Genomic DNA, 13,189 nt, shown 5'->3' on the forward strand with positions numbered 1-13,189 from the left:
TGGACCTGGCGAGGTTGGAGATAGACGTCCACCACCCCAAGGAGGACCTTACTTTGTGAGTGAGGGTGACTTCCTGATCCAGGGAAGCTGGAGATTTGTCCCAGTTGCTCAGGATAAAGTCCTGGAGAGTTCTACCATGTAACTGGGCCCACGGGACTACTCCAATACAGGCTGTCATGAGACCGAGGACCCTCATGCCTCTCCTAAGGGAAACCTGGGAGGCTAACGAAAGTGCCCGGCTTTCGTCTTGGATCGTTTTTTGCTTTTCTAGCGGGAGGGAAGAGCACTGGTGGTGTGAGTCCAGGATAACCCCTAGGAACTTTTTGCTTTGTTCGGGCTGAAGATTGGATTTGTCGAAGTTAATGATCCAACCTAGCGACTCGAACAGGCGGAGGGTGAGGTTGATCCGGTGCTGGAGTTCCGAGGGTGATCCTGCTATAAGCAGGAAATCGTCGAGGTATGGGACAATTAGTACTTTGTCCGTCCTTAGTGCTGCTACCATCTCCAATACTAGCTTGGAGAATACCCGAGGTGCGGAGGAAATCCCGAACGGCAGGCATGCGAATTGGTAATGTGAGACTGACCCTTCCATCATCAGGGCGAATCGAAGAAGCTGTTGGGAGTCTGAGTGTATAGGAATATGATAATAGGCGTCTTTTAAGTCCACCGTGGCCATGACGCTATCTGGTGTGATTAGGGGGATCGCTGATCTTACTGATTCCATTTTAAATCTTCGGTATGTTATAGATTTATTCAGGTATTTCAGGTTGATTATAACTCTGTAGGCCCCGTTAGGCTTCTTAATAAGAAACAAGGGGGAGTAGCAGCCTTTGAACCGTTCCTCTACGGGAACTGGGATAATGGCCCCCAGGGATAGCAGGTCCCGTACCCCCGACTGGAGGGCCCGGGCCGACGCGGGTGACTGGCAGGGGGTAACCACGAACCTCCGGGGAGGGGGGGGCGGAAAGCTCAATTGTATAGCCCTCTGAGACCAGGCGAAGGGCCCAGGGATTGGAGGTTATTTCGCTCCATCTATTGGCGAACCCCCTAAGTCTGCCCCCCACCTGCCGGATCCCGATGGGCGGATTCTCACCCTTTCCGCCTTTGGGGTAAGACCAGCGTCCGGTTTTCCCCTTCCCCCTGTATGTTCTCGGGGGGACAAAGGGAGGAGGGTAGGAGGAGGAAGGCCGCTTGACGGGTCTGTCTGCTGGTAGCCCCTGACTTTTGTCTGAGGCCTTCTCCAGGAGTGTATCCAGGGAAGGTCCGAAGATGCGATGTCCCTGGAAGGGCAAAGAGCAAAGCCTGTTCTTGGAGGCATTGTCCCCTGTCCAGGCTTTTACCCAGACGGCCCTCCTGGCTGTGTTCGAAAGTGCCGCCGACCGGGCCCCGAACCTTACTGACTCCATCGAGGCGTCCGCCAGGAAGCCGGTGGCCTGTTGGAGGAGGGGAAGGCAGTTGGCGATATCTTCCCTCGAACCCCTTTGCGAGACCAGGGCCTGGAGTTGGTCTAGCCAGACCGTCATGGATCTCGCTACCGACGTGGCCGTAATGTTGGTCTTCATGGTGAGGGCCGCCGACTTCCAGGCCTTCTTCATTGCCGCATCCACTCGTGAATCCAGTGGGTCCCGCAACTGGGAGATGTCCTCAAAGGGGAGGGCAGCCTTCTTCGAGACCCTGGCGACCGCCAAATCCACCTTCGGGACGGTGTCCAAGAATTCAATGTCTTCCGGGGTGAAGACCATACGCTCTCTAAACTCCTTAGACAGGAAAAACTTGCGTTCTGCCTGTTTCCACTCGGTCAAGATGAGCTGTTTTAGGATATCGTTGACCGGGAATGATGGTTTGGGCTGAGGTATGAGTCCCCGGAACAGGGTATCCTGGAGGGATGGCTGCTGTGGTGCCTGTTCCTCCACCTGCATGGTGTGACGGACCGCTGTTAGTAGCTGCCCCAGATCCGCCGATGCGAAGAAGTACTTCCTCGTTTCTTCCATGGGCGGTATGGATTCTGAGGGGGAATCCTCTAAGAACCCTTCCTCCGAGTCTGATTCTTCTATCCGTGACCGCCTTACCCTTTTCGTGGGGGGCGGAACGGAAAGAGACGAGAGAGAGGCCTCGATCTCCTCGCAGATCATAGCTCGGATGTCTGATATGCCCGAGGGGCCTTCCTCCCGGACCACCTTCTCTGTGCAGGCTGCGCATAAGGGTTTGGTGTGTCCCTCGTCCAGTCGCCGCAGGCAGACTGGGCACTTGCGCACGCGCTTCTTGGCCTCTCTGCTCTTTTGTGCTTCTCTGTCCTAAGAGACGGAGACAGCAGAAAAAAAGGGGGGGTTTTCCAGCACCTGACCCTTCGTTACCCCTGGTGTGAGCCCCCGGAGGTTTACTCACCAGCGGGTTGCTCTCCGTGTCCTCTCTGGCCGACATCTTTACTTAGGTGCAGACCCGAATCCTGCTTTCTCCTTTTCTTCTTTTTTTTTTTTTTTTTTTTGATTTTCAAATTTGGCGCCTTTTTTCCCTGAGGCCCCGCCCCCCCGTGACGCGGCCGTGCTGACGTCATGCCGCCGCGCCGGACCCAGGGGATACACTCTGCGTCGGCTCTGAGGAGGGCGCATAGATGGCCGGGGACGTCGGATCGAGCGCAACCGCCGGCCCGCGCCGCGCGCTCTACCCCCCCCCCTCCCCTCGCTGGCATACCTGCTCATGCCGACAGGATCGCTGGAAGCCAGGGTCCCGGGCCGACGTCCAGAGCGGGTGCCTGATCCGGAGGAGGCTTCCAAGCCCTGCAGGTACGGGCTGTATCTTCCCAGTGCGACAACCCCACTGGGCAGCGCGCTAGGGAAGGGTTCCCCGCAGGGAACGTGGTGCTGGTTTTGGATCCTGCGGGTGAGGGTCCCCACGTAGGGTCTCACCCGCGCAAGCTCTGCCAGCCCGACCAGAGAGTCGTCCCCCCACGGGCGGACAGGCTGCATAGGAATTTTCTTCTTTCTTCTTGCCTCCAGCATACCCCTGGAGGCTTCCGCTTGGACTGTCCTGTAGGGACAGGAAGACACTGGTGAGCTGGTGGCGGGAGGTGCCTTTTGTATGTTTTTCCGCTTCCTGTCCCAACAGGGGTCCAGTGGACATCCTCCATGTGTATGCTGTCAGGATGACGAGGGGAAAAAGTGTGGACATAGATTAATTAGAGGAAGACACTAAATCATTTAAATGCCCCAAACAAGCATCCTCAATAGAGATGAGCGAGCACCAAAATGCTCGGGTGCTCGTTACTCTGGACGAAATTTTCGCGATGCTCGAGGGTTCGTTTCGAATAACGAACCCCATTGAAGTCAATGGGCGACCCGAGCATTTTTGTATATCGCCGATGCTCACTAAGGTTTCCATTTGTGAAAATCTGGGCAATTCAAGAAACTGATGGGAACGACACAGCAACGGATAGGGCAGACGAGGGGCTACATGTTGGGCTACATCTCAAGTTCCCAGGTCCCACTATTAAGCCACAATAGCGGCAAGAGTGCCCCCCCCCTCCCAACAATTTTTACTTCTGAAAAGCCCTCATTAGCAATGCATACCTTAGCTAAGCACCACACTACCTCCAACAAAGCACAATCACTGCCTGCATGACACTCCGCTGCCACTTCTCCTGGGTTACATGCTGCCCAACCCCCCCCTCCCCGCACGACCCAGTGTCCACAGCGCACACCAAATTGTCCCTGCGCAGCCTTCAGCTGCCCTCATGCCACGCCACACTCATGTCTATTTATAAGTGCGTCTGCCATGAGGAGGAACCGCAGGCACACACTGCAGAGGGTTGGCACGGCTAGGCAGCGACCCTCTTTAAAAGGGGCGGGGCGATAGCCCACAATGCTGTACAGAAGCAATGAGAAATATAATCCTGTGCCACCGCCATCAGGAGCTGCACACGTGGGCATAGCAATTGGGAACCTATGTGCCACACACTATTCATTCTGTCAAGGTGTCTGCATGCCCCAGTCAGACCGCGGTTTTTTATAAATAGTCACAGGCAGGTACAACTGGGAATCCCAAACTCCGCAATGGGAATTCCGTGTGCACCCACAGCATGGGTGGCTTCCTGGAACACACCGGCTGTACATAAATGTATCCCATTGCAGTGCCCTGGACAGCAGAGCTAACGTCAGATTAAATGCAGGTGGGCTTCGGCCCACACTGCATGCCCCAACCTGACTGGGCTTTTTAATTCATAGACACAGGCAGGTACAACTCCCTATTGTGAAGTCCCTGTGGACCGACAGCATGGGTGGGTGCCAGGAAGCCACCGGCGGCACATAAATATATCCCATAGCATTGCCCATCACAGCTGAGGTAATGTCATGTTTAATGCAGGTGGGCTTCGGCCCACACTGCATGCCCCAGTCAGACTGGGGTTCTTTAGAAGTGGACACATGCAGTTACAACTCCGTGTGGACCGACAGCATGGGTGGCTCCCTGGAACCCACCGGCGGTACATAAATATATCCCATTGCAGTGCCCAGCACAGCTGATGTAACGTCAGCTGTAATGCAGGTGGGCAAAAAATTAATTGGATTACACTGTAGGCGAGGGCCCCCAAAAATTGGTGTACCAACAGTACTAATGTACATCAGAAAAATTGCCCATGCCCAACCAAGAGGGCAGGTGAAACCCATTAATCGCTTTGGTTAATGTGGCTTAATTTGTAACTAGGCCTGGAGGCGGCCCAGTTAAAATAAAAATTGGTTCAGGTGCAAGTTTCAACGCTTTAATGAGCATTGAAACGTATGAAAATTGTTTACAAAAATTATATGACTGAGCCTTGTGGGCCTAAGAAAAATTGCCCGTTCAGCGTGATTATGTGAGGTTTCAGGAGGAGGACCAGGAGGAGGAGGAGGAATATTATACACAGATTGATGAAGCAAAAATGTCCCCGTTTTTGATGGTGATAGAGAACGATGCTTCCATCCGCGGGTGCAGCCTACGTATTGCTTAGGTATCGCTGCTGTCCGCTGGTGAAGAAGAGAAGTCTGGGAAAATCCAGGCTTTGTTCATCTTGATGAGTGTAAGCCTGTCGGCACTGTCGGTTGACAGGCGGGTACGCTTATCCGTGATGATTCCCCCAGCCGCACTAAACACCCTCTCTGACAAGGCGCTAGCCGCAGGACAAGCAAGCACCTCCAGGGCATACAGCGCGAGTTCAGGCCACGTGTCCAGCTTCGACACCCAGTAGTTGTAGGGGGCAGAGGCGTCACCGAGGACGGTCGTGCGATCGGCTACGTACTCCCTCACCATCCTTTTACAGTGCTCCTGCCAACTCAGCCTTGACTGGGGAGCGGTGACACAGTCTTGCTTGGGAGCCATAAAGCTGGCAAAGGCCTTGGAGAATGTTCCCCTGCCTGCGCTGTACATGCTGCCTGATCTCTGCGCCTCCCCTGCTACCTGGCCCTCGGAACTGCGCCTTCTGCCACTAGCGCTGTCGGATGGGAAGTTTACCATCAGTTTGTCCACCAGGGCCCTGTTGTATAGCATCATTCTCGAACCCCTTTCCTCTTCGGGAATGAGAGTGGAAAGGTTCTCCTTATACCGTGGGTCGAGCAGTGTGTACACCCAGTAATCCGTAGTGGCCAGAATGCGTGTAACGCGAGGGTCACGAGAAAGGCATCCTAACATGAAGTCAGCCATGTGTGCCAGGGTACCTGTACGCAACACATGGCTGTCCTCACTAGGAAGATCACTTTCAGGATCCTCCTCCGCCTCCTCCTCCGGCCATACACGCTGAAAGGATGACAGGCAAGCAGCATGGGTACCCTCAGCAGTGGGCCAAGCTGTCTCTTCCCCCTCCTCCTCATGCTCCTCCCCCTCCTCCACACGCTGAGATATAGACATGAGGGTGCTCTGACTATCCAGCGACATACTGTCTTCCCCCGCCTCCGTTTCCAAGTGCAAAGCGTCTGCCTTTATGCTTTGCAGGGAACTTCTCAAGAGGCATAGCAGAGGAATGGTGACGCTAATGATTGCAGCATCCCCGCTCACCATCTGGGTAGACTCCTCAAAGTTTCCAAGGACCTGGCAGATGTCTGCCAACCAGGCCCACTCTTCTGTAAAGAATTGAGGAGGCTGACTCCCACTACGCCGCACATGTTGGAGTTGGTATTCCACTATAGCTCTACGCTGCTCATAGAGTCTGGCCAACATGTGGAGCGTAGAGTTCCACTGTGTGGGCACGTCGCACAGCAGTCCACCGACTGGCAGATTAAACCGATGTTGCAGGGTCCGCAGGGTGGCAGCATCCGTCTTGGAGTTGCGGAAATGTGCGCTGACCCAGCGCACCTTTCCGAGCAGGTATGACAAGTGTGGGTAGCTTTTCAGAAAGCGCTGAACCACCAAATTAAAGACGTGGGCCAGGCATGGCACGTGCGTGAGGCTGCCGAGCTGCCACCAGGTTATGGCCGTTGTCACACACGACCATGCCCGGTTGGAGGCTCAGCGGCGAAAGCCAGCGGTCGGTCTGCTCTGTCAGACCCTGCAGCAGTTCGTGGGCCGTGTGCCTCTTCTCTCCTAAGCTGAGTAGTTTCAGCACGGCCTGCTGACGCTTGCCCACCGCTGTGCTGCCACGACACGCGACAGCGACTGCTGGCGACATGCTGCTGCTGACACATCTTGATTGCGAGACAGAGGTTGCATTGGAGGAGGAGGAGGGTGGTTTAGTGGAGGAAGCATACACCGCCGCAGATACCAGAACCGAGCTGGGGCCCGCAATTCTGGGGGTGGGTAGGACGTGAGCGGTCCCAGGCTCTGACTCGGTCCCAGCCTCCACTAAATTCACTCAATGTGCTGTCAGGGAGATATACTGGCCCTGCCCGCCTGTGCTTGTCCACGTGTCCGTTGTTAAGTGGACCTTGGCAGTAACCGCGTTGGTGAGGGCGCGTACAATGTTGAGGGAGACGTGGTCGTGCAGGGCTGGGACGGCACATCGGGAAAAGTAGTGGCAACTGGGAACCGAGTAGCGCGGGGCCGCCGCCATCATGCTTTTAAAAGCCTCCGTTTCCACAAGCCTATACGGCAGCATCTCCAGGCTGATCAATTTGGCAATGTGCACGTTTAACGCTTGAGCGTGAGGGGTGCGTGGCGGCGTACTTGCGCTTGCGCTCAAACAGTGGCGCTAGCGACGCCTGGACGCTGCGCTGAGAGACATTGGTGGATGGGGCCAAGGACAGCGGAGCTGAGGGTGTGGGTGCAGGCCAGGAGACGGTAGTGCCTGTGTCCTCAGAGGGGGGTTGGATCTCAGTGGCAGGTTGGGGCACAGGGGGAGAGGCAGTGGTGCAAACTGGAGGCGGTGAACGGCCTTCGTCCCACCTTGTGGGGTGCTTGGCCATCATATGCCAGCGCATGCTGGTGGTGGTGGCTCCCCAGCTGATCTTCGCGCGACAAAGGTTGCACACCACTGTTCGTCGGTCGTCAGGCATCTCTGTGAAAAACTGCCACACCGTAGAGCACCTTGACCTCTGCAGGGAGGCATGGCGCGAGGGGGCGCTTTGGGAAACAGTTGGTGGATTATTTGGTCTGGCCCTGCCTCTACCCCTGGCCACCGCAGTGGTTCGGCCTGTGCGCACACCCTGACTTGGGCCTCCGCGTCCTCGCCCGCGTCCACGTCCTCTAGGCCTACCCCTACCCCTCAGCATGCTGTATTACCAGTAGTGCAGAAACAGAACGCTGTAATTAAATGTGCCACTTATTGGCCTGTGGTTGGAGGCTGACTTCGCTTACGGAACGCACAGCAGAGCCAGGAAATAATTTTGCGCAAGCCTGCTGTAACACTTAACTGGCTGCGTATGAATTAGGACAACTACCCCCAGCACAGACCCAGTACACTGAGGACAGTCACAGGCAGCCCAAATAGATTTTTTTTCCCAAATGTTTTTGGAAAGGCCCACTGCCTATATACACTGTATATGTCTTCTCTCTCTGCGTCACCACTACTGGCCCTGGAGTATGTAAAATAACTGCAGACTGTTGCACTGTGGACTGGAATACAGCGGTGATGTAACAGCCAACACAGAGCCAGGAAATAATTTTGCGCAAGCCTGCTGTAACACTTAGCTGCCTGCGTATGAATTAGGACAACTACCCCCAGCACAGACCCAGTACACTGAGGACAGTCACAGGCAGCCCAAATAGATTTTTTTTCCCAAATGTTTTTGGAAAGGCCCACTGCCTATATTCAATAAATATGTCTTCTGTCCCTGCCTCACCACCACTACTGGCCCTGGACTATGTATAATTACTGCAGGGCGCAATGCTTTGCACGGCCGATATACAAAAAAAAAAAAAGTGCAACACTGCAAAAAGCAGCCTCCACACTACTGCACACGGTTAGATGTGGCCCTAAGAAGGACCGTTGGGGTTCTTGAAGCCCAAAATACTCCTAACACTCTCCCTATAGCAACTCCAGCAAGACAGCACTTTCCCTGATCTCTGTCAGAACGCATGTGTGGCGAGCCGCGGGAGGGGCCGATTTATATACTCGGGTGACACCTGATCTCGCCAGCCACTCACTGCAGGGGGGTGGTATAGGGCTTGAACGTCGCAGGGGGAAGTTGTAATGCCTTCCCTGTCTTTCTATTGGCCAGAAAAGCGCGCTAACGTCTCAGAGATGTAAGTGAAAGTAACTCGAACATCGCGTGGTACTCGTTTCGAATAACGAGCATCTCGAACACGCTAATACTCGAACAAGTATCAAGCTCGGACGAGTACGTTCGCTCATCTCTAATCCTCAAGTCTAAAAAAGAAAATCATATAAACCACATGAATAATCAGTATATAGTTATGACATATGGTTGCAACTGAACGCAATATAATATACATGTCATTTCTGGTACTGCTCACATGGTGTTGAAAACAAAATACTTTTTTATACTTTTACGAACGTCATATCTTTTTTAGATCTGCAGTTAATTGGTATTCCACATGAAATTGTTCATACTTTAACCTACCACAAGCCCACACCCAAAAGCACAATACTTAAGAGCCAATAGTGATCACCCACCCCATACGATTAAAGCTATAAAAGTAGGTGAGCCTTTGAACTTTATAACGTAATAAAAGGTTATTCTCCAGGGTTGTTACGGCACGCTACTAAAATTGTTGACCAAAAAAATCACACACAGATCTTCTTGCTAAATCTATTGCCCCTGACAACATTTCTTTCAGAACCAGGAATAAATTAGCCGGTTTTGGTTCTTGGTTACAGCCCTCAATTTAACCAAATAAAGGGAATCAACCATGAATATCTGCCCGTGTTGTTTGAGGATAAGAACCCTCATAATATTTTAGGAACAGTTGTAAAACTGGCAATAGTAAGGCTCCTACTTTGGCTAATATCCTGTCTCCCAGTTTATTTAGTTCTCCCCAGCCCACTGTCAATACCTGGTTACATCATAAGGGATTTTACAGATGTGAGGGTCAGCCATGTAGAACCAGATTGTTCACCAAACCTTTCAAACAGTTTTATAACTCGGACAATTCCCAGGTTTTTTCCAATTAAGTGTTATATGAACTGTAATACAGAGATGAGCATATATGTTCTGGAGTGTGTTAATGCTAATAGGTTTTATGTTGGCTGTACCTAAAAAAACCCCAAAAAACTGAGGACATGGTTTTTGGAGCAGTTAAATGATGTAGTGTCTCGCTCTTAACAATCTATGTATAATGCATCCAAACCTTTTGTTACATGTCATTATAGAACCAGGTCTTCTCTTCATGTTTTTCCTATTAAGAAGGTGAAACATCCGATATGGAGTTGGGATTTGAGACATCTTCTGTAAAGAGTTAGGGCATTTTGGATTCATAATATGAAAGCTTTTGGATTTAATGTTAGAAAATGTGCTACATGGCCTCTTTGCCTTGAGTGATCTTTTATGATATTTCTGTCTTTTTTCTACTGATTCTTACAGTCTAACCTATGATATTGATGCAGTCATATTGTTGTGTTAGTCACATATGATTTAATATTTTTGTTTTCATAATGCTTTTTTTTCCTTTTGGTCAATCGGAATATTCCACAATCACTATGACATTTTGTAATTGTTAGGATTGTTTTGTTTTATGTTTAGTTTTCATTATTCTTTTTGTCATACGTTCTATCCCTGATTGGGTTTTGTATTAATTTTTTTAAATTCTCGGATTAGAGTTACAATTCTGTGTATTCCTGTTTGTTTTTATTTAGAGGACGATATTGGTGAATGAATTATAACACTGGATGCTTGTGCTAGCTTAAAGGGGTTGTCCCGCAGAAGCAAGTGCAGTTATGCACTTCTGTATGGCCATATTAATGCACTTTGTAATATACATCGTGCATTAAATATTGGCCATACAGAAGTTATACACTTACCCCCTCCGGTGCTGGCATCCCCGTCTCCATGGCAACTACCAAACTTCTCCTCTGGTCGCCGCAACAGTCGCGCTTGCGCAGAGAAGAATCCTCTTCTGGAAGGTCCAGGCTCACGAGCTGCGTCCTGGCTCCTCCCCCTTCTCCGCATCATCGCGTAGCTCCGCCCCCACCACATGGTGCCGATCAGCCAATGAGGTGGCTGTAATCGGCAGTGGAGCTCAGACTAGAGAAGAACATCCACGGTGCACCATGGGAGAAGACCCGCAGTGCACCATGGGAGAAGACCAGCGGTGCACCTTGGGAAATGACGGAGGCCATCTTGGAAGAAGATTTTTATAACTTCATGAAACAGCTTCATGGTGAGTAGAAACGCTCTAAAAAAACGATTTACATGGGTAGTTTGTGATGCTTGCTTAACATGGGGGACTGGGGTGTGAAAAATTTTTCGTTTTGGCTGCGGGACAACCCCTTTAAGTAGCACCACTGCTCACAACCCATCGGTTTCTGACATATTGAACATGTGCAGGTAAAGCAACTAATGGTACAGTCAACGTAAAAAAAATCGACAATGAGGAAATCGAATCGGTTAAAGATTTCCTCTTCCTCGGATCCAAGACTGACAGCAATGGAAAATCATAACCATAAACCAAACAAAGAATTGCACATGGCCATAGCACAATGTAAGGAATGGCAAGGATATGGAAGAGTAAAGATATTTACATTGCTACAAGGATCAGTATGATAAATGCAATCGTGTTCTCAATCTCCACCTATGCATGTGAAAGTTGCACAAAAAATAGTAATAGTGGCAGCATAAACTAGAGTAAAAAATAAAATGTATCCTTTATTATTCCACGGTCATCATAAAATAGATAGGCTACGTTTAGGCCAAAATTTGGCCTTTATCAAGCTTGATCCATTTTAGGATGACCGTGGAATAATAAAGGATACATTTTATTTTTGACTCCAGTTTATGCTGCCACTATTACTATTTTTCGTGGGACTGTATATTTGGCCGCCTGGCTCTGGCCTCTTAGTGTGGCTTGCATTTTCTCCAACTCACTCTGCGGAGGCATTTTGTGAGTGCTGCTGTGTTCCTATTTTCTATTGTATGTGAAAGTTGGACACTCAGGAATGCAGACAGAAGGAAGATTGATGCTTTTGAACTATGGTCACCAACAAGATGGTCATAGAGTGTATCAAACCAAAAAAGTATTGCTAGAAGGCAAAATCAGCAAACAGCCGCTCTCATACTTTAGACATATCATGTAAGCCACTTCTCTAGAACTATCATTAATGCCCGGCACACTAAGTGCGTTAACGGTCATCGGCTTTATGTTGGCTGTACCTAAAAAAAAAAAAAGAAAAAAGAAAAGGTATCAGCCTTGAACAGAATCAAGGCTGATACAAACATGCACATGGAAGGATTGAAAGAGGCAGCAAGGATAGGATAGCATAGAGAACGTTGATCCATAAAGTGACCAAAAGTCAGCCTCCACTGAACGGATACTCATCATCAGATGACTTGGATGTTTTACATTTGCTACATACCATTATATAGTGGGACATGTCTGTGCTGTCCTTTGCAGTTTGGAAATGGCTAATAACCTGGGCTTTTCTCTATACACTAGTCATGTGACTGGACATTAATCGTTCTTGATGCAAGTGCAGTGCACTCCAATCATTCTTCCATGTATTCTTTGCATGGCGCTGGAATTGACTGATTTATTTATTTTTAAAAAATAGCTGCCTTCACCAGCGTATCTACCAGCACTAATCTACAAAAAGGCAGGTTCTGTTTAAAAATACAAAAAAAGGGGACTTTGATTGTTCCTTCCTCAAAACATTCATATTTATCATGATTAGGTCATCTATAGTAATGGCAGTGAGGCAGGAAAAGGCGAGAATCAGTAAGATGAGCACATTATAAAGTTAGTCATTTTTGAATTCTAAGCAATTAGAATGGATAATTATACCATCAATGTACGGCTGGGTGTTGCATCCGACCTGTGATCCCCCCCATGGATCTTCAGAATGATTTGCTGATTTTAAACTACACAGGGGATTTCCAAGCTAAGCATCCATAGGGAGCTGCAGCAGGCCCCATTTACTTAAATGGGACCTTTAGAACATAGGAATAACCATTTAGTTATTAATTATGGAGAATTCATTTAATGTTGTGTTCACACATTACGGAAATGCTGCAGATTTTCTGCAGCAGTAACAACACATTAAAATCATTTACTATTAAAGTGAATGGAAATAAAACAAATCCTGTTCACCCGTAGAGGACACATAACGCTGCAGATTTCCTGCTCTAATAGTACTGTAACGCTAACCTGTGGTTTTGCTGCAGATCCGCTGCGGTGATTCCACAACGTGTGAACGCACTCACAAAACAAACAAAACAACAAATCTGATGTTGTTAAAACTCACCAAATATCCAATGTTGATTGTGTTCCATGAAGTTTTCTCCCCAGAGGAGACTCAAGTTGGTCTCGCATCATTTGGCACAGGCAATATTTCGTATTTGTGTAATGATTGTTATACTTAACTGCCTGTTTAGAGAACAGAAATATGACTTATACCATAAAACAATACTAACATTGGTAAATTATACGGAGTCTGTTAGAGCCATTTACAAGCACGCAACTAAGTACAGTGATGGATAGAGGTGTCGAAAACATCAGTAAACATACCTTTTTTCGTCTGCATCATTGGGGACACAGCTAGCAGCTGCTGATTGGAGGCGGACACTAAGCAGACAAACGAGTTGGCTTCTCACGCTTGCTATATACCCTCTGCAGGTAC

General features: G+C 49.5%; 1 protein-coding gene across 1 annotated transcript in view; it reads right to left on the reverse strand.

The window, feature by feature from the left end:
• Positions 1-13,189, reverse strand: part of DUS2 (dihydrouridine synthase 2) — a 97,129-nt gene that overhangs the window by 17,263 nt on the left and 66,677 nt on the right. Inside the window, exon 12 of the mRNA XM_066582681.1 lies at positions 12,815-12,936. Within this exon, the coding sequence (XP_066438778.1) occupies positions 12,815-12,936 (122 nt within the window). The remainder of the gene's footprint in view (positions 1-12,814; positions 12,937-13,189) is intronic.

This window comes from Eleutherodactylus coqui, chromosome 11 (genome assembly GCF_035609145.1).
Source record: "Eleutherodactylus coqui strain aEleCoq1 chromosome 11, aEleCoq1.hap1, whole genome shotgun sequence".
Taxonomy (NCBI): Eukaryota; Metazoa; Chordata; class Amphibia; order Anura; family Eleutherodactylidae; genus Eleutherodactylus; species Eleutherodactylus coqui.